The sequence below is a fragment of the Sprattus sprattus genome (assembly GCF_963457725.1).
Source record: "Sprattus sprattus genome assembly, chromosome: 1".
NCBI lineage: Eukaryota > Metazoa > Chordata > Actinopteri > Clupeiformes > Clupeidae > Sprattus > Sprattus sprattus.
Genome location: NC_137920.1, coordinates 36,718,642 through 36,740,591, shown reverse-complemented (window position 1 = coordinate 36,740,591; position 21,950 = coordinate 36,718,642). Strand labels below are relative to the sequence as shown.

At 47.0% G+C, this 21,950-nt stretch overlaps 1 protein-coding gene across 4 annotated transcripts; it reads right to left on the bottom strand.

Annotated features, from left to right (window-relative positions):
• Nucleotides 1-424: 424 nt before the first annotated feature.
• Nucleotides 425-21,031, bottom strand: LOC308362235 (centrosomal protein of 95 kDa-like). Of its 4 annotated transcripts, none has more exons than XM_080834798.1 (21): nt 20,812-21,031; nt 19,400-19,528; nt 18,954-19,061; nt 18,529-18,645; nt 16,734-16,833; nt 14,337-14,452; nt 13,169-13,434; nt 11,213-11,288; nt 10,392-10,456; nt 8,759-8,994; nt 8,348-8,456; nt 7,922-8,027; nt 7,529-7,710; nt 6,030-6,122; nt 5,233-5,395; nt 4,784-4,947; nt 4,067-4,141; nt 3,526-3,678; nt 2,792-2,938; nt 1,903-1,974; nt 425-1,243 (listed from the first exon to the last, which is right to left on the bottom strand). In XM_080834798.1, the coding sequence occupies exons 1-21, from the start codon at nt 20,828-20,830 to the stop codon at nt 1,067-1,069; spliced, it is 2,673 nt and encodes an 890-aa protein (XP_080690924.1). In that variant the 5' UTR covers nt 20,831-21,031; the 3' UTR covers nt 425-1,066. The 4 variants fall into 4 exon arrangements, with proteins under 4 accessions (XP_080690924.1, XP_080690926.1, XP_080690925.1 ...); XM_080834800.1 differs by having other exon boundaries at nt 3,526-3,675; XM_080834799.1 differs by having other exon boundaries at nt 16,734-16,830.
• Nucleotides 21,032-21,950: the final 919 nt, after the last annotated feature.

Here is a 21,950-nt window from a genome sequence, read left to right as displayed (position 1 = left end):
TCATATATATATGATAACATCACCCTAAATACGACAATGTTAGGTACTGGTCATGGCCACGGCATCCTGAATGATTTCACGTCGTATATTATTTGTATAGGCTTATTATATTTGTAAGGCTTATAAATTGGGAACTTGGATTTTGCTTCACTGGATTACACATATATTAATAAACTGGTATTCCACATTTGCAAAGCTACTTTCTGGGACAGTGTAGCAACTACTCAGAAGGTCTTCACCTGCCTTAGCTTTTCTGAAACACTAAGCATCCTCGCTTATGGACCAACTCATGTCCTACTGCACTCGATTCGGCTTGGTGTAAATCAAGCCTGGAATGCTAAAACCAAGAGTTACTCCACTGCGCCCCCTGATGGTCGAAAAAAAAAAAAAAAACACAGATTATAACAAAAGACTTCAACACCGGTTTCATAAATAAAATTCATTCATTCATTCATCCATCCATCTCCAATTCAAACAGAGTTCAAGACACCAGAGAAAAACAATCCAGCATATCATTGTTAATTTTTTGTTGTTTTTAAAAGGCATGGATACAATTAAATAAGGATCTTTTAGTGACACATTATTAGTGTTGCATCTTTCAGTGGTCCTTGTTGGCCCATGCGGAAGACGAGTTCACATGCACTCTCATCCATCCCCACCACACACAAGACACCACTGGAACAAAACGCAGACTATTCTCTTTTTTTCAAAAAGGACACAATTTTCTTCTTAAAAACAAAAACACAATAAATAAAAAATGTTTCGGTTAACGGTGGACAACCGTTGGAAGAGTTGAGGGAAAGGTGGCGTTAGCGGAGTTAGCAGCAGAAGGGTGTGTGTGTGTGTGGTGTATATGTGGGTGGGTGTGTGTGTGTGTTTGTGGGTGGGTGGGTGGATGTGTGTGTGTGCTTGGACACCGCTTCAGCCTTAAAAAACCAAGGCCCACCTTTGTGTCTGTACCATTCATATTCACTGAAAACACCCTCCTCACACACACACCCCCAAGGTCCAACGCATTACAATCAACCGTGAAGTCACGCTGGGATCAGTTCTGTCTGATCTGAGGTCAGTGCAGGCAGCTGGTGTTGTACTGGAAGGACGCCATCTGCAGGCGGCTGCGCAGTCGCTCCGCCTCCAGGTCGCGGAAGTAGTCGTCCTCGTCGTTCTGGACGATGATGCGCTGCAGCTCACCGATCTCACGCTCCATCTTGCCTCGCAGCTCCCGCTTAAGCTTCTGTAAGGCCTGCCAGAAAACACACACACACACGAGATTAAAAATACACACTTGCAATTGGTCACGTGCACAATAGCCGTAGGGCATAGTAATGATCAGGCACATATCCAGCTTTCAGGTCGTCCATACTGTATGTATGTATGTATGGCACTATGAGATTCTTTTGAATGAAGAGTGTGTTACAAATCAAATGCATTATTATTATTATTATAATTATTATGTCACAGTATGTGGAGCCCCTTATTCTGGGTTGAGTTTCCTGGCACACAGTTCTGAGAAGAGGAGTGATCAACATGGTGAAAGGCAGTAACAATGTTGTCACTCTGGTCCCTCGCTCTCCATCCATGGGACTAAAAACATATTCTCTGGGATGGGCTTCTGCAGCACGGCCACACAGCAAATGCAAGCTGTTAGCCACACAGTCGTAGAAGACCACATTACTGGTGTGCCAGATCGATGGTGGCCTGCTGCATTAAACATTTACTGCGCGCTGTGGCTTATGTGACCACCACGACTACACCACTCACATCAGATTCGCTGTTACAGGTCATGCATTATGCAGTGGAGGATCTTTTCCTCGAGAGCTCGCCAAGCCGGCCCCGGATCCTGTTTCAGCGGGCCGAGCTAAGGGCCAACTGGTACCTGGAACCCAAGAACTAGAACCTCACCTTTTCCTGGGCCTTCTTCCGCACCTGGATCTCCTCGCGCTCCTGAGCGAGAGTCTCAGCCAGCAACGACATCTGGGAGAAAAGAGGAGACCCAATGAGACGCAATGAAACAAAGTGAGACGTGAGGAGAATGCAGCTGTACTTTGCTCATTTCACACAACTCGACCTCAATTATTAAAGACGGAACAAAACAAAACCTCAACTTTTGTTTTCCACAGCAGCCTTCCGTATAAACATACTATGTATCCAACCTAAATCCTATATTGTTCCTGAACACTTCTCTAGTCATTTGTGTAGCCCCCAGAGGAGGCGGAAAACATGAGAATGCGTTCAACTGCACAAATGAAGTGGTGCCTGCATTGGCTTCAAGTCCTGAAGAACTTTTCCCCTCCTGGAACATCGCGCGCCGGAAAAGTTAACAACTTCCTAAGATCAGTCATCATTTCCAAAAATCACCCTCCACTTCAGTGAGGCCAGATCAAATTATCCGATTTTCCATAATACAGACCCACACCCAAACACACACTCAAACCACACACACAGACACAAAAAGGGCAAATCTTTAACTGCAGAGGGAGATTTTTTTCCAAAAGTCTGCAAGCCTGGATTTGTAGCACTACACCTTAAAATCACTTCCTCTTCAATATTGGGATCCTAGTACTTGAAATTCCAATTCCCTCTGGAGAGATCGGAACAATCACGGATCTCTTCCCAACCTAAAACACCTGATCTGAGGGGGAGACTGCCACTGTGTTCAGGGCAGCCCAGAGCAGTCAGACTCCCCGAGGCTGCATCTAGGCCTGGAGGTGTGGGAGTGAGGATTGACTAGTTTCTAATGGGCCTTCTCTTCAGGAGCCAGACTGTATTTGCTCTGCCAGAGTGAGCGTACCTGGTCCTTGTAGTAGTTCTCCATGGCCTCCAGCTCGGTGCGGTGGCGCCGCTGGTTCTCCTGCCGCTGCTCTTTGGCGTAGGCGCGGTCCTCCCTCAGACGAGCTTTCTGCACCTCCACGCCTTCCTCGAAGATCTGCTTAAACAGCTGTGGAGTAGGGGGGATGGAGAGGAGAGGAGAGGGGGGGGAGAGGAGAGGAACGGGGTGAGCTCCACTACACTACCAACTCAGGGCTGGAGAGAGTAGACTAAACACAGAGGAGGAATGTGGCCCAACACAACATCAGACTCTGCAACGGCACAGCAGCTTGATAGGAGCAGAGGAGTCTTCTTTATGTCAGTAACAGCTACATGTGGGTAAGGACTAATCACTGAATGGTGCCAATATGATATTAGGTGGCATAAAGGGTCACCACGCCCCCACTGCATTCATATGCTTACGCAGGCATGTTTGTGTAGTGGCAGACAGATGAAGTGATGTGTTAAGGCCTGTTTGTGTGTGTGTTAAGACAGACAGATGATGGGTTAAGGCCTGTGTGTGTGGAGACAGATAGGTGGTGCGTTAAGGCCTGTGTGTGTGGAGACAGATAGGTGGTGCGTTAAGGCCTGTGTGTGTGGAGACAGATAGGTGGTGTGTAAAGGCCTGTGTGTGTGGAGACAGATAGGTGGTGCGTTAAGGCCTGTGTGTGTGGAGACAGATAGGTGGTGTGTTAAGGCCTGTGTGCGTAGACCTACCCTCTCCTCGCGCGTGCGGGCCCTGGCCAGGCGGGAGCGCAGCTGCAGGTGGTAGTCGCTGAAGTACTTCTTGGCGCGGGCGACCTGCTGCCGCTGCTCTCGCAGTTTGTTCTGAGCCGACTTCTGCTGCTGCACACGCTCCCTCTGGTCCTTCTGTCAGGGAGAGCGAGAGAGAGAGATAAAGAGTTGGGGAGAGTGAGAAAAAGAAAGAAAGAGAGAGAGAGAAAGAAAGAAAGAAAGAAAGAAAGAAAGAAAGAAAGAGAGATAGAGATAGAGATATAGATAGATAGATAGAGAAGTGAAAAAGTGGGTACAGAGTGTCATACTACTCTTCCACTTCCAAAGGATTCGGTGTGTTCAGTGCGGTTCCTAGAGTGTGTGGGTGAGAGTATAGGTGTGTTCATGAGTGTGTGTGTGAGAGTATAGGTGTGTTCAGTGTAGTCCCTAGAGTGTGTGTGGGTGAGAGTATAGGTGTGTTCAGTGCGGTCTCTAGAGTGTCTGGGTGAGAGTATAGGTGTGTTCATGTGTGAGCGGTACTCACCAGTCTGCGGTTGTGTTCCTGTTCTTTGCGGATGATATCTATTAACAGGTCGTGCTTCTTCTGTGCCTCCTCCACCTAACAGGCACAGACTTCATTAGAGCAACACTATGCAAAACAGCTTTTTGAGCCAATTACTTTTAGCACCATCTTCAAATTCAACACAAATACATCTGTTGTCCCTACTAAATAGTATACACTATATAGTTCAACACAAATACATCTGTTGTCCCTACTAAATAGTATACACTATATAGTTCAACACAAATACATCTGTTGTCCCTACTATATAGTACACACTATATAGTTCAACACAAATACATCTGTTGTCCCTACTAGATAGTACACACTATATAGTTCTGTGGTGCGGGACGGAACAGTCATATAGTCTCTGGCGTCTCACTGTACAAGTGTGCATGACCCAGTTTTCTTACACAAAATCCCACATGTATCCAAATGAACTTAAAATTAACCCTCTCATCAATTTCAAATAGATGCCAACTTCACAGCACTCTGTCAGCTTCTATTTTAAGATTCATAAGGACAGGTGAAATGCCTACAGAATGTAATGACTTTATAGAGAGTCATCCTGGTTATGGGTCTAGATAGTGTATACAGTGACGTTGGTGCCTACAGAATGTAATGACTTTATAGAGAGTCATTGAGCCAGTGACACTGTTGATGAGCTGAGCGGGAGGGAGGGAGGTGGGGGGTCCTCACCTGATTGGCCAGCTTGATGTGGCTGCGCTGGTTCTCGGGCGCGTTGAGGTGGTCCACCTGCCGCAGCTGCTGCTTCCACATGCGGCCCAGGGCGTGAGGGGAGAGATGCAGCCCCGGGAACTCCTCCATTAGAGTGGGCAGCAGGTCATTCTCCTTTAACTTCACTGGAGGGGGAGAGATAAAGAGAGAGAAGGAGAGAAAGAGAGAGAGATGAGAGAGAGATGAGAGAGAGAGAGAGATGGCAAGATGAGAGAGAGAGAGAGAGGGATGGATGGAAGAGAAAAAGTGAGTGGAAGCGGAGAAAACAACAACAATGTTGAAGTGGAGCTGACCGGATAAGATGGACAGCATCACATTCAGTACATGTGGATAACATGACGGTTCTTGTGTCAGATATAGAAGTTTCATAGACGTGCTGTATTGTGCGTAAGGGAGGAGAGGCGTCTTACTGGCTGCAGCTTTGCGAGGCTGAAGCTGCGACTGCTTGCGGCTCGACGGCGGGTGTCTGGTGCGGGACGAGCTCTGGGACACGGAGGGCTTGGGGCTGCAGGCTTCTGTTGTCTTTGGACTGCGAGGGGCCTCTTTCCTCAAAACCTCCCTGAACTCCCGTTCCTGTCAGTAGAGAGAGAGAGAACCAACTTCATTAAAGAGAGAGAGAGAGAGAGAGAGAGAACGCCAGACAGAGAGAGAGAGAGAGAGAGTGAGAGAAAGAGAAAGACAGAAAGAGAGAGAGAGAGAGAGAGAGCTATGGCAGCACAGTAGGTAAGATGGCCCACTGCCCACTGGAGTCTATCCAATTCAATCCCAGCTTCCCCTGGCCTGGGGTCAAAACGTTAGTAAGCTCCAAATTGCTCGTGACAAGCGTGTGTTTTATGAGGGGTTCCACTGTCAGCAGGTGAAGCGCAGGCCCGGGCCAGAGCACTTCCACTGGGCCGCCGAGGAGAGGGGAGAAGCACTCAAGCATGGAGCCCATTTCTCATCTACTCTTGACTCCCTGAACTATAGCTGATCAATGATAAACCTATTCAGAGGTTTCACTTGGACTGATTTCAGAAATGATCAATCTTTGGAAGCAGTTTAATGTTAAGTAGATATAGTTCCCCCCATCGAGTTTGCAGTGGAGTTCAACGTCTCTTCCTGCAGCAGACAGACTGCCAGTGGACCGTATGCTCATGTTATGTCTTAATGGATGGATTTGGATTTTCTTGTGGAAGGAAGTCATACTGTGTCTGTTTGTCTCTCTCACCGTTTCATGCATTCGTAATCTCTCCTCGGCCATGATTGCCCGCTCGTCGTCTTCGTACCTCTTCAGCTCCTCCTCGTAGGCTTTGCCCACCATCTGCAAAAAAAAGAAACCGGCTTCAGCAGCTGCCATCTTGGCTCTGTGTTTGAACCCCCCCCCCAGCACAAGCACATGCTGGTCAGTCGGTCCCATTTACCGCCAGTGGACACTGGGCACAGGTCCCTGCTAATGGCAGCCAACAGAGGCCAATGTGCCATTACAGGGAGAGCTGTGAGGCACATGCCAGACCACCTGTCACGTTATTGATTGCTAATGCTGTGGCCAATGCTACACACGATGCTATGCGAAACACAAACAACCCTGCTGACCTCGCCATACCCTCCATCCAAACTCCGTTAAGTGCTTTTCATATTCATCAGAGCACGAGGCTGCATGATATTTGGGAGGTGGGTGTGAATACATTCCCAAGATGGCCTCCAAAAACGTCACAAGCCGTGTACGGTGTTTATTTAATTGAGCTGGTCGAGTTCTTGTGAATTTAACAAGGAATGGGTGTTTCTGTTTGGACAGCATGAGCTATATTAGTAACTGTAATAACAGTTAGTGTTTTAGATCTAGATGATAAGCCAGGAGTTACTGCACTGTACAGTACAGCAGTCTGTGTGTGTGAGTGTGTGTCCGTGAGTGTGTGTGTGAGTGTGTCCGTGTGTGTGTCCGTGTGTGTCTGTGTGTGTGTGTGTCTGTGTGTGTGTGTGTCTGTGTGTGTGTGTGTCTGTGTCTGTGTGTGTCTGTGTCTGTGTGTGTCTGTGTCTGTGTGTGTGTGTGTCTGTGTGTGTGTGTGTCTGTGTGTGTGTGTCTGTGTGTGTCTGTGTGTGTGTGTGTCTGTGTGTCTGTGTGTGTGTGTGTGTCTGTGTGTGTCTGTGTGTGTCTGTGTGTGTGTGTGTCTGTGTGTGTCTGTGTGTGTGTCTGTGTGTGTGTCTGTGTGTGTGTCTGTGTGTGTGTCTGTGTGTGTGTCTGTGTGTGTGTCTGTGTGTGTGTCTGTGTGTGTGTCTGTGTGTGTGTCTGTGTGTGTGTCTGTGTGTGTGTCTGTGTGTGTGTGTGTGTGTGTCTGTGTGTCTGTGTGTGTGTCTGTGTCTGTGTGTGTGTCTGTGTCTGTGTGTCTGTGTCTGTGTGTCTGTGTGTCTGTGTCTGTGTGTCTGTGTGTGTGTGTGTGTGTCTGTCTGTGTGTGTGTGTGTCTGTCTGTGTGTCTGTGTGTGTGTCTGTGTGTGTGTCTGTGTGTGTGTCTGTGTGTGTGTCTGTGTGTGTGTCTGTGTGTGTGTGTGTGTGTGTGTGTGTCTGTGTGTGTGTCTGTGTGTGTGTCTGTGTGTGTGTCTGTGTGTGTGTCTGTGTGTGTGTCTGTGTGTGTGTCTGTGTGTGTGTCTGTGTGTGTGTCTGTGTGTGTGTCTGTGTGTGTGTCTGTGTGTGTGTCTGTGTGTGTGTCTGTGTGTGTGTGTGAGCTGACCTGTCCCCGGCGTCTCTGGCTGTGTAGTTCCCGTAGCTCCCTGCGGCGGGTGCGGGCCATGTGGTGTCTGGAGTCTCGTCCAGCAGCCTCCTCCAGCTGGGCCTGCAGCGAGCGCCGCGTGGGGGGAGGAGGGGAGGGCGAGAGGGAGCGTGTGCGCGTCACCCCATTGGTCAGGGGCAAATCTAAGGGGTGGGAACAGAAGAAGAGAGGACACACTATGAAGTTAAAATGGCTGGAAACTTGAATGCAACTCTATACGTTTGGCTGATTTAGTATTCCGATGTGGTCTTATGCTGTAGGTATGTAATGTCCGCAGGTGGACAGGATTAGCTCCATAGGTATGTGCCGTATGGAACACTGTGGTCAGTGCTTTGTGAGATGGGGTTTAATTACCTGTGGGTCTGCCAGGCCTCCGGCACTCCATCACACTGTCACTGTGGTGGGACTGCTGGTCCTCCTCACACACTTCACCGCTCTCACCAAGAGCTCGCTTCAGCATCTGATCACACACACACCCACACACACACACACACACACACACAGACACACAGACACACAGACACACAGACACACAGACACACAGACACACACACAGACAGAATCAAAAAGTGCAAATGGGAGTGTAAGATGGAGCATGTTTCTGGAACATTCTCTCACAGTTGTAAATGTGTGACTTCACAATTGCTAACTTGTAGCAGTAAATTGTAAATGAAACCCAAACAAACAAGGGATTGCTGCTAGTCTATATCAACTAAACCCATGTCCTGAGTGAGTGGGCGGGTGGGTTGGTGGGAGTGTGTGTGAGTGTAGAGGACATACCAGGTCCAGCTCCTCCAGACGGTGGGAGAGTTTCTCAGACATGTCGTGTAGCTCCTGCTCGGCCTTCCTGTTCTTCTGACTGCGGCGGGACAGAGGCTCCTGGGGCTCACTGAGAGGGAGAGAGGGAGAGAGAGAGAGAGAGAGAGAGAGAGAGAAAGACAGAAAGAAAGAGAAAAAAAGGAAAGCAAGATCAATAATGGGCACACATAAGCACTTCACAAACACTCCCATTCAGGAACACTTTGTCCTTTTTCACAAAATGGCATCACAAGCATTCTTACAGTTCTTGAATCTCAACCGTGTCCAGAATAGAGATAATACAATCCATCATCCGCCATACATTCAGCCTCTCTCCACCACCTCCTCCCCCTCTCCCCCCCTTTCTCTCCTTTCCTCTCCCCCCGTCCTCACCTCCTGGCCAGGCCTCTGTCTCTGGCCCCCCTGCCGTGTTCCCTCCTCCAGCTGGAGGACGAGCTGGAGCTCAGCTGCAGGATCTCCTCCTCCTCCTCCTGCGTCTCCCCGTTCGTCCGCACCTCCTCGGGGTGTCCATTGTGGAGGGAGACTCCCTCCAGCTCCTCGCGAAGGGAGAGGAGCAACACTTCGGGCTGTGTGCGGAAGAGAACTCGCCTGGGCGCCGGCGTCGTCCGCTGCAGATAAAGAGGTCACAGGGTCAGAAAGATGAACAGTGTAACCATGCAACACCCTCACAACCCAGCCAGCGGTCTTGGCCAGAACCCTCTAGGCCTGCGGTTCTCAATCACGCTCTGGAACCTCCCCACCTCCAGCTCTGTAGCTTTCTCATCATTCCTGACTGAACTCATCAGGTGTGTTCAACTAATCCAGAGCGTTTTAATCTGACCAATCTCAATCAGGTGTGCTTGGAGCAGGGATAGAGAGGAGATTCTCTATACAGGACGGCCTCAGGAGCGAGCTGGACTGTCTACCCCAGCTCTTGGCAATGGTTCTTTGCATGATAAAAAGGTTCCATGTAGAACCTTAGTTTAGATTTTCACCGGATCCATTCAGAGAACCGCTCTGGAGGGCGAAGCTCTCCGTCAGAGTGCAGAACTGGATCCCTCCCCTCAGGGGGAGTTAGTGCCTTGGCAGCCACAGCATGCAACATGCAATTTGAACCCTGGAGCCAACCAGCTGAAAACACGGCTGTGTATTTATAACCTGAGGCACCTAAAGGTACATTTTGTCACTCGCTCTTCTAGTACTACTACTAGTTCCCGGTAAGCAGCTGAGGAGGCTCTTATAAAAACCACGTTGCTAAGCTCGAACGACACGCTGAACACAGGAAGTGAAAAGGGTTTATCGACTCAACGAACCTCTGAGTGACAGCTGACTAAAAATGACTCGAGAGTTGCATAACCCCTCACAGCCGTGTGATTTTCCCTTTCATTTCATTAATAACTTGCCATTCTCAGACGTTACTACGAGTTCTCCCTAGCTGGCACAGGGCACAATGAGCAGGGATGTCAGACATATTAGGGCCAAATCCCGTTGCCTGGAAAAAGTGTTCCAATGCTGCTGCTGCTGCTGCTTGCCTCGCCATGCCTACAGCTGACAATATGCACATTTCCCTGGCAAAGCCCGACTGGAAAACAAAACAAGGATATGTTTGGGAGTTCTCGCTACTCTCCGCAGTTATTTATAGGGCTGCATTACAGAGTGTGCTTGTAATAATTATGCAATCGTGGGCAAGGGGTCCAGCTGGACACCACACACACTCGGCTTGATGGCCTGATGAGGGGGGGGAATTCTCAGAGAGTGAGACGGCTGAGATCGTTTTTTCCCCCCATCGAGGTCGCATAACTTTCCTACACATGTAAAATGTCAGTGCTCCTGTAGATGAACTAGTCTGGTAGACCAAAACATTGCTGAGGTCAGGGGATATTTAATTAAATGTTTATGTTTGGTGTCAGGCAAAAATAACTTTGCCAATACAAATCACTTTTGTATTGACTGACCAAAGCATTGAGTAGAGAGAGTGCATATGCTCAGGATCAGTGGTTTTGATCAGGGTCAGACGCAGGCTTACCTCTGGCTGGTGCCTGCTCTCTCCATTGGCTTTCCTCTGACTGGACGTGGACCTCTCGCTCGTCACTGCAGATCGAGTGAACACAAAGGGCAGGCAAGTAAGAAGGATCAGACAATACACTCCCACACAAAACACAAAACAAATACTAGTGTTTAGTGTTTACTGGCTCATTGAGGAACTATTATTAGTCCACCAGACAGGAAGCTTCTATGCGCTGGGTTTCCATCCAACGTCTTTATGCTAATTTGGACTATTCCAATAGGAAATCCTGAGTGGAAATGCTTGAAATTCCCACAAAATTCCCGATTCACATGAGGTATAAAGGGACTACGGTTGTTGGAAGCAGGTTTAGATACATCAAATTGCATTTTATTAGGCATTTATTTGAGTTTTGAACCGACAGCTTTTCACAACTCCTCCCTTGATTAGGAGAGCGTCCATCTCTAATTCACATAACAAAGCGGATGTAAATATGCACAGACTCGCCACATTTGTTTAAACCACATTTTCATAAACACACATCAAATATGCAGAGGAGTTGGATGGAAACTCAGCTTGTGAACTCATTCTCTAGGCTTAGAGCTGCGTAACAGCATTCATTTAGTTAAATGGAGCAGTGGCCCTTCAGGTCTCAATGAGAACAAAACGCTCTGAAGCCCATTATGGCAGGCAGGAACTCTCAGATGATAATCTGGGTCATGACGAAGTGGAGGCTGTGGTACATGACATGAGTGGATAACACATGACGGCACAGTCAATAGCGCTCAATGTCTGATGTCCTGTGGTTCAAAGGTTACGAGGATGAGGAGGTTCATACATACCGGGAGAGCGGGGCGATGACGGGGAGAGGAGGTGACTCGAGCGCAGGCTCTCCACAGTGGGCCTCATAAAACCATTCTAGAGAGAGAGAGAGAGAGACAGAAAGAATATCAATAAAAGCACCAGAGCTCTGAAGCCAGAGACACAACAAACCGACTTCAAAGAACGTGCAGCGACAAAGCCTCACGTCCCCCGTATCTGGGCCAAAAATGTGCACTTGAACACACGCAGAGACTACAGCCAACTAGCACGTATGTTCTGCCATATTTGTTTTCAGCGGTGTCTCAGTGCAAAGGCGAGCTGCTTCCCTCCTTGGATACACAGGAGCGTGACAGACTTGGAGCATTTGCATTCACAAACAGGAACACCATGAACACTCTAACCTGACACGGCACTTGTTTTTGAGATGTTCTGCATCATGTCTTGTTTAACCAGTCATTTTCTCATAGTGTTCTTTTCAACATGGACATAACATTAAACAAAATGTTCACAAACATCATTTTTTTTTTGCCTGAAAAATATCAGAAGACATTTCTCCAATATTTCATCTGTAAACTTGTTGAACTGCCAATCACAGTTCTCTCCCTCGCCGTCACCGACGGGCTCCGCTGCCTATTCAACATGCTCAATTGGCCGAAAAGCTGCCAACGGGGATCAGACCACTGCCAACGGTACAGAACCCGCCCCAGAAAATAGGGCCGCAGACGCTTACAGACGGCCCTAGCAGACATCGCTCCGACTGTGCGTCACGGGCTTCGATGATGTCCCAGTCAAACCACTATGCAAAGCAGAGGGAAGTTTTACAATGTGTCACTATGGAGCTGTGCCAGCTGCTGACACAATCGACCACAATCAGGATGAAAGCAACAGTGACACTCCTCCATTATCTGTTCATTGTCAACACAGTCAACCTGAAACAATGAAGCCACAGGACACTAGGGAAGTGAAACAGTCTTACTGCCATGACTGCATTTGGTGAAATTTTTCAGAGCCTTTAACCAAAAGCGCAATAGTAACACCACCACTGTTAAATCCTACATAGCAGAATCTAGAACATTCTGTCCCTTACTAATGAAGGCATCATCAGCAACTACATAACTGCACTAACGGTGCAGTGATAAGGAGCCACAGTCTTCACATCTGAACTATACAGACCTCTGTACAGAGTCTTCTTTCAAAAGCTAGCTCAACTGATGGGCCGGCTCCTTAAATTGTATTTAGACAGTCTAGACTAATCCGCCATGTCATTTAATTCTGCCTGCTTGTAAAATACACATAAAAGTGAAGTTAAGCGCTAGCATGTGTGCCTGAGGAATCCGCACTAGTCGTGCTAGGCATCCACACACACACACACACACACACACACACACACACACACACACACAACACACACACACACACACGCACACACACGCACACACACGCACACACGCAAGATGAGATCTACAGCTTTGCTGCGGTGGAATGTACCTCACGGGCCTGACAGGGGTTTGCGCCAGCCGCGTGATCTCGTGAGGTATTTATTTTTATCCTGACAGAGCTGCGCGCACTGCTGGGCGCTGGCTTGCTTTTCCACTCGGCCCTTTTTTCCAGTGACTAAGAGAGCGGGAGGGGAAAAAAGAAGAAGAAAAAGAGTTCTTCCCATCCAAAAACAGCCCAAAAAAGAACAGAGGGTGAAGTGTGTGTAGAGCCCTCCAATCTCCAAGGCAACAGGTGAAGACAGTGGTGGTATTGAGATCATGCCTTCACTCGAAAACACACTTCCTGGTCACTCTATGCACATTCAACTCAATTCAATGCGCGATCGCCATTCTATCTTTGTATAGGACCATGAAAAGTCCTATGTGTCCTATGCTCCATTTCTGGTGTTGAGCCTCCATTCCCACTCACTCCCCTCCCAGTGGATTCACAAGATACAGAACATCCACCAGGCTCCACTCTACTTCTGCACAGCTTACCTGCAGGCTGCTGATGGCCGGTTTCTGCTCCTGCAGGCTGACCGAGCCACCAGCCACGGAGCGGGTGGGGGGCAGCGTGTCGGCCGGGACGAGCCTCTGAGGGGTGGTCTGGAAGGGTGGCTGGAGGGGGATGGCCGAGCGCATGGGCTCCCGGAGCAAGGTGGCGGTGCCTGGGACTGCAGCGCTGCCGCTGGTGGTAGCCACTGGTTGGGCACCGGAGGAGGCATCTGGACCCTGAGAGGGGGCACTGGGTGCAGGAAGCACTGCTGAACAACAAAAACAAACAAGACCCGATAAGTTGTTTTACTATTTTAAGCTGCATGTCATTTAAACACCACAAGGTCAAAGGTCATTGGTTCAACTCTCAGGAAGCAGAAATACTCAAAACATGTATACCTTCCATGTACTTTGTTTTGTTGGTCTGCACTTCAAATAATGTTTCTGTACTTTAACTGTAAAATATATTTAGCCTCCCCTTGCTCTAAAGAGTCCCATCAGGTCACCTCAGTTTATGATCTTTCTGATGTAACAGCCCTCTCTGATCAATCTGCAGCACCTTCAGCAGGGCAATGGGGTAGACTGCAGGGGAAACTGGGATTTTAGATGCCAAGTGATCAAATTGTTGACAACAAATCTGCTCAAATGATCCGTTGCAATGGAAAAGGGCTCTGCCCAAGTTTCCGAGAGGGGCAAGCGAGTTCGGTGGGAACTGCCACCCGGAGGATTTTTTTAAGCGTGTGGGAGCACATGGAAACGACGGATTTAGAAAAACGGAGGAAAAGGTGACCTAATGACGATATTTATATTTATAAAAACTTCCATGGAAAAAAGAAGATACACAACTACAACGTGACCACAAAGTAATCTATCCTCTCCGAAAATAATTCCAGAGGGGTAGAGAGAGGAATAGGGTAACACGGTAAACCGGAAAAACAGGGTTTGTCATTACGTGGAATGTGACCAGGCTTTGAGGAGGGGAGAATGAAAAGGAAGGTGGCGGGTCAGGAATTCCGCTCCCATGTGAGTGTTTTCCAATAAGCCGGAACTTTCTCAAACACCGCCTGAGATCTTAGAAGGTGAGACAGAGGTCTCCACTCTAATTAGACACACAAAGACCCTTTGAGTTTGGCTCTTGAATGGTGAAAATAAAAGAGGAGTTTGGCCCGACCTTCCTTCTTGAAGAACGTGCGGGCCGAATCTCCTAGGCGGATGAGCTCGGCGGTGGATTCCGACTCGTCTCCGTTCCAGGAGTGGAGCGAGTGCTTGCTGGACTGGACGGCCGACCTGCAGAGGACAGAGGGCACACACACACACACACACACACACACACACACACACACACACACACACTCATTAATTACCCAACATGTGAAAGAATCCCTACATCCCCCCCTATCCCATTTCAGCACTCATGGCATTCAAAGCATGCTCCCCACTCCTTGGACGGGCTGGTGGAGGGTCACTCATTCACCTCTGGCCCCTTTCATGTGTTCGTTTGGGGTGTGCACTTCTGGGATTGCGTACAAGGTGTGAATGGGCTTCCTCTTTGTGATTTATGACTCAATATGAACTCATTCAGCCACTGGCTTTCAGAACACTTTACACTGGGACCTGGAGATAGTGTGCCATAGAGAACATCACTGAGTCACTGCCACAGGAGAGGAGAGGAGAGGAGAGGAGAGGAGAGGAGAGGAGAGGAGGTGCGTTTGTGTTTTGCTTGTCCTCCATGCCTTGTCTGCCTGTAGTCTGAAGGTGACTACACTTGTGTTTGCCACCAGCTCAAGGCACCGCTAAGGACATTTTCTAAACCTGGCAGTCATGATCATCCTTTTCTAAAGTCCTGTTATTCTCCCTATCTGATTGGATTGGCTTTACAGACAACATTTTTGTTTTATATATATTCTTTTTTCATATTCTTTTATACATACCACCAGGACAAAAGCATACAGCATGAAATGTGTGCACTTTAAGTGCTTTATACAGTCCCTCTAGGATTTTTGCAATCTTGCGTTTTCACAAATGCAAGGATTTCCCACAATTACAGGTTTCTGTTTTGTCTTATTACTGCAATATTTAGGGGAGAAAAAAAAAGCACAGTCATCGAATTTCTGCATCATCTGCCATCGCCACAGACAGGGACAACTGGAGCTGCAGGCTCCGTGGGCTTGCTGAGTGTGCAGTTTGGAAACAACACAAGGGTCCAACCCGCAACAAGCACTCAAAACAAGACGCAGTCCAGAGAGCCGCTCCCTTTGGACAAGCAGAGAGGTTAATTCCACCCCCCTAATTTGTGACTCACTGGACACAAACAGGTCAAGTAGGGCTGGGATAAACGCTATTCTATTTTCAATTAAGATGTTGGCTTCCATCATTTATGAAAACAAAATAATCAATATAAAATGATTGTGCCGCATTCCATTTTCGCACTGAGGCTCTTGTTATGTCTTGTGCAATAAATTCAGCGCACCCCTTTCCTTTACAGTGGTGCGCTTTCGCAGACTCATGTCTGACAATGTGACTCATGTCACGTCACCCCACCGCAGGCAAGAAAATTCCTAGGGGAAACACTAAATGAGTAATCGTGTTACATAATGATGAGCACAATATTGGCCTAAATAATTGTGATTATGATCGGTCATTACTGAGCAGCCCTGCAGGTCACACATACAGACACACGGCCGTTTGTGAGCTCTTGCCAGCAGGCAAACATACGGACAAATGGCAACGACATAGACCAGCATGTGGCTTAGTGACAAAATGCCAGGCCTTCTTCTTCTTTTAACATTTCTGTCAGAAGAAAAACAGAAAAGAAACAATTGGTTCCCCTTCCCTGATCTACATGAGAAAGCAGTCACTGGCCAGAGCAGGTTCAAGCACATAACTCATAGATGATGGTCCTGTGGTAGCAAATGGAGAATTTCCTGACAGAGAACTTTGCTGTATCCCAGGGAAACCATATGGCCCATACATACATACATACATACATACATACATACATACATACATACATATGCTCCATGACATCCTCTGCCTGTTTCCCTTCCCTACGGGCAGCCCAGTCTGGGGCCTGCTGGTCAGCACCGGCACAAGTGCTCGGCAGGAAACCTCACCCTACCTGCACGACACTTTCACCTCCTCAACAAGCCGTCAGGGATCAAATGGCAGGAAAGGAGGGAGGCTGGGAGGAGGAAGTCATTTGGAACATCTGATGTGGGGGGCGGGGGGGGGGGGGGGTCATTGAGAGGGGAAAAGAGAGAGTGAGACAGAATGTTTAAGAGGGAGGAAATGAGAGAGTGTGTGTGTGTGTGTGTGTGTGTGTGTGTGTGTGAGTGTGTGAGAGAGAGAACAAGAGAATTGCAGGTGCAAGAAACAGGAAGCAAATGGGCAGAGACAGAGACCAACGAGGAGTGTGTAGGAGAAAGTAAAAGCCAGTGAGTGCAATAGAGTGCACACACACACACACACACACACACACACACACACACACACACACACACACACACACACACACACACACACACACACACACACACACACACACACACACACACACACAGGTACGTACTGTGCACTGGAGGCCTGGGACATCTTCTCGTGCTCTTGCTCTCCTGGCCGCTGAGCCCTGGGACCCTTACTGTGGGCCTCTCCATTGGGCTGCATGTCTGCTTAGAGGAGAGAACAGAGGGCCAAAATGACTCATCCTTTCAATGAAAACAAACAAACAAAAACAACAACAATCACAAACACAACAATAACCACAACAACCAGTGTCTAGCGCCAGAGCTCTGATGTAATCATCCACACAGGGCTCCAGTCGATAAGGGGAAATGACGCAAGGCTTAGTGCTGGCAACACAGACAGAGCCAGAGCCAACACAACACAGACAGCTGACAGAAATGCAAACACTTACAACTGAACACTCTGTACAAACAACTAATGGACAAACATGTGAGGAATGTCCTTCATAGAAGAATTTCTTGAAATCTTTGAAAAACCCTTCAAGCCATTTTACATTTACATTTGGTCATTTAGCAGGCGCTTTTGTCCAAAGCGACGTACAAGGGAGAGAACAGTCAAGCTACGAGCAATAGAGACCTAGTGTAACAATAAATACTACTTTCTATAAGACATAGAAAGACAAATTAGAAAAGAAAAAGAAGTGCAGGATTGGAACTGCTGTAAGTGCCAGTTAGGAGGGGGGGGGCCCTCTCTGAAGAGTTGGGTCTTCAAAGGCTTCTTCAAAGGTAAAGAGGGACTGCCCTGCTCCAGTTCGTTCCGGCTTAACATGATTGGCTCAGGCCAATCATTTTGTTGTTGTTATTGATGTAGTAGTTATCATCAGCATCACACGTACTAATTAAATGAACACAAAGACGCCTGCTGATATCAGTCTGAAGGTGGAAGTGAGGCAACTGATTATTTCTTTTAAAAGTGATCTCATCCTGGAAGAGGACGCTTAATCACCCTCTGTGATCATGGTGATGACCTTTGTGTGTAGTGCAAATGCCACCGTTAGTCACCAGTTCAAACAGTGATCAGGATGCCTGGCCTTGGAGGTGTGGGTGGTGGGATAAAGCTTAGTGCTGATCAGGACACTGAGACTGATGTCTTGCTAATTGTCTCGTGTCCAATGAGCTGATGAGCTCACTCCAAAACAGTAGACGAGAGAGAGAGAGAGAGAGAGAAGAACCAGGCAAAATAAATAAGAACCCAACTCTGACAAGCATGAAGACACGAGACCCAATCTTTTTCCTACTATTCAAGCATAGCACCACCACCACAACTGACAGCAGCAGCAAGACATTAAAGCACAAGACGGGAGGAACACTCATGTCCTGAAGGGCATTCTGGCAGCCCGCTATCAAAAGACTCACGCACCCAACTCCAATACCAGCGTGCACAACAATAGAGAAAGGGAGGCCAAAACTTGTGCTTCTAACTAGAACACTCAAAACAGGCGACCCCCACATGTTCTGTGGAACAGAGCATGACACCCTCCAGGACATGGAGTTGAAGGGCTCGCTTGAGTTGCCGTAGCAGCCAACCCCCACCCTATTCAGCGGCCCATCCCCACTCTGTGCTGCATAGGGTATTGATCCATGATTGGTGGACATCCTGAATGCGTGTGTTCAGCAGCAGAGTCTTTTAATGGCTGAAGGACGGGTGCTTAAGAGTAGCCTCTTTGTGTGGTGAGCAAATGCCCTACAGGCCTTAACCAGTTACAAGAGAGTCACTTATCCTCATATAGCTCAGTAGTTAACAACTGTTACATGACCACCATCATGTCAAATGAGCCACACTGTTGGTCTCCCTGTTCAATCTAAAGAGAGTTGGATATGGAAACGAGAACTAGCGTTTACCTCCATTTTGCAGTTCCTCATCATCGCTCAGCTGCTCGGTCAGGTACTCCAGCAGACCGTCGAATATTTCAAGCAGGTTTTTCACAGATTCCTGTTCCCCCCGAGCAACATTCTCACCTAGAGAAAAAAAAAGAGACTAAATAAGGGAAGACAGACACAGCGCGGTCCAACCACAAGAGACGGGGGCGCTACCTGCTGCCAAATTGGCATGGCAAGAGGACAACAGATTCGTCACAGTTCGCTCCAAACATTTTGCAGCACAAAAGGACCTGTGTTCCCCTCTTACAAGGAGGGAGTGTTTAATTTCACGCTTCCCCCCAGGGAAAACCCCTCTGAAGCAATTGATAAATATTTGACAGGCAGGAAGAGATATGCTGTGAGCGTGTGCTAGTGTGTGGTCAACTGGGTGACGGTGTTGCTCTCACCAGTGATGTGAGACAGACTGATGTGGAGGTAGTCCAAGGCCAGTGAGTCGATCACCGACTGCACGTTGTGGATGTCATCTTCTTGGCTTCTGGGGACAGCTATGTAATCTGTAGGCCAAAACAAAAGAGGAAAGAAGAGGAGGCGTTTTACGACAGTGGTCTTGAGCTTGCTCTCTGTTCAAGTCCCAGAGTAATGATCACCTGCTCAGGCTCTAAACAAGAGGAGCCTTGTTTTGGCAGGTCTGATACCTCCACTGTCACATTCCACACATTCTGTGACTGCCCTGGAGTATGGCAGGTCTCTGCCAAGGGCAGGTGTGCCTGACTTGCAATTAAACACTTGAACACTCGTTATACAGCAATAGACTGCTTTGTTGTTTGAAGGGCTACTTTGAAAGGACAACACTGAAAAGAGAAGCACAGTGTCATCAAAGAATAAGGTTTACCTGGAACTTTGTCACTCAAGATGGCTTCGTACAGCGCGACGAAAACATTGGCATCACAGTCCGTCAGTCTTTTTAGTCTCAAATTAATGTTGCACTTATAGAGGAGATCATTGGCTACTTCCATCCAATCTGTTTAATAAAATAATGAATTAATTAATGAAACGTGTCTATGACCTTTATAACAGGCATGCAATAACATCAGTAACAACACAGTAATTGGTTTAGGCAGTACAGTAGTTAAAATGTCCTTACTGTACACATCTAAAACATAGGGCAAACACAAATAGTTTGGGCACTATATCAGTTCAGAAGCGCCAACCTTTCTGCCAATGGCGGGACGGAGTGTCCTCAAAAAGTTGTTGATGCCGTTTCTACGGTTACGACCCCAACCTTCAGCTAACTGACTTCACCAGCAACCTAGCTATATTTAGCAATGCTAGCCATAACCCGCGCCATAACAACTAACCCTGGAAAGCCAACTAGCAAGCAAATAAACGAGATGTTTACAAAACATTCCAGAAAATGAGCCGTGCTAAATGGTAGTAAAACAGCTAACTTAATATCGTTACACATTTAGCTGTTACCGAAACACCAAACGTTTGTCATTAATGGTAAACAGAAAGTTAGTTTACAAACTGGTTATGATTATGCTTTGCAACTACATTTGTCCAGTGATCTGTGGCATTTGTTGCGACAAAAAAATATTGTTACGACGAATTTACATTTGACGACCGGCAAAACATCATGGTAAATGGAAATATTACACTACTAATGTGCAACCGTATTGAATGTCATAAATACATGTTCACTATACGAGTAAGTATATATAAGTCGGTCAGTTACCTGACTGGCCAAAGCTACTGACGCCACTTAAGTGACATTAGTTGGGGTTAACTCACAACATCAGCCAAGCCGGCAAACAAGGTAAATTAGTCAACTTGCTAGCCATGATTATTAGCCTGTAGCACGCTAGCGTTTCAGTTGAACTTTGGCATTCACGTTAAAGACTTTACACATAAGCCGATTGTGTAATTTTGTTCACAATCAAACTGAATGATGTCCTGTATGCAGTAACATTAGACCGACATTACAGTAGTTAACTTGCTATAAACATTGATGATGTTAACCGGCCTGATTAGAGGAAGTAACGTTAACTAACTAATGTTAGCATAGTCAGCCGGTTTGGCCATTCCGCCAGCAACAGAATCAGCAGACTTATTTAAAGGACAACACTGTTATACTGACTTAACGATTCACACTGTTTCCAAAGATACCACATAGAAAGTGAAAACCAAACTTATACAAAAGTGGTAAGGTGCGGTCATAGTTTTACAAAACTGGCTAACATTAGCCAACCGCTGGCTAAGCACTGCTACGTAAGCTACAACTGGGTTTCCATTACAAGCACTTACCTCGCTCCTCGGTTCCCATGAATGTGTTACGCCAGTTAGCCACTCGACTGGCTAGTTCGTAAACAAGGCGACAATTTGTCAAAAACCTTCTTTAATTAACAGCTTCTCGTCTAAGTTGCTGTGTTCAACCACTTCCCAAAACCTAAGGTATGCCAGACAATGATACTATTTCACCACAGGGTGGCTGTGTCTGCTGTCTTTCCCTCACATCGTTTGTACTGTGCTGAGACGTTTAAAACAGGGTAGAATGCTGATTGGACAACAAACTGATACGCTACTTCCGGAAATACTGTACTCAAAGCCACATTTCTGTAAAGTTCTAAAGTGATGTAGCTCAAAGGTAGCCTGATTTAGTTTTATCATGAGCACAACAAATACAGTTATTGTTACAGTAGACAGCAACATAGCAAATATACAGCATAAGTCTAGCGTTCAATAAAGTATGTTGATGACGTCTGACGGCCAAACTACTTCCATTTTGTCTTGCGACGAGGAAGGAGACACATAAGAAAATAGGTCCTCACAGAACAGACCTCTGAAAAGCAGAGGAGCAGCCTACGGCTGTTCTGTCACCGGAGCTAGCTAGCTAGTTGGTTTGAATTGCATTTAGAAGAGAAAAAACTGTATAATACACATCGAGTATCTATAACAAAATGCAGATAAACAGATACAACTGCGACCAAATAAAAAAATGCGTTTGAGGTAGAAGTATAATGGCCTAAATACAACCACAGGCAAACTCAATCATTGCACAACATTTGTTCCTACCCAAGTGATAATCTCTTTAGATTTTGAATAATTTAACGACCTCAAAGCAACTTTGAGAAAAAGTTGTCTTAAAAGCAAAATGTGAATACCTCTCTTTTATGTAAATATATGCCTAATAAGAAGGAGAGGAGGAACAAATGCATTCTGTTTTATGTTTTGTATTTGCCATAATCAAATAGCAGGCTAGTTGTAAGAGGCCACCTCTCAATTGAGATGGATCATGGGCCCCTTAAACTAAGACTAATGTGCATATATCATAAAACAATTTTTATAGGGATTTAATGGTTACAATACATTTTTCCTGGGTATAAAGAGGAACCTTATTTTCAGGTGCAGGCATCCATCCCTGATTCAGTGCCATGACAATTCAG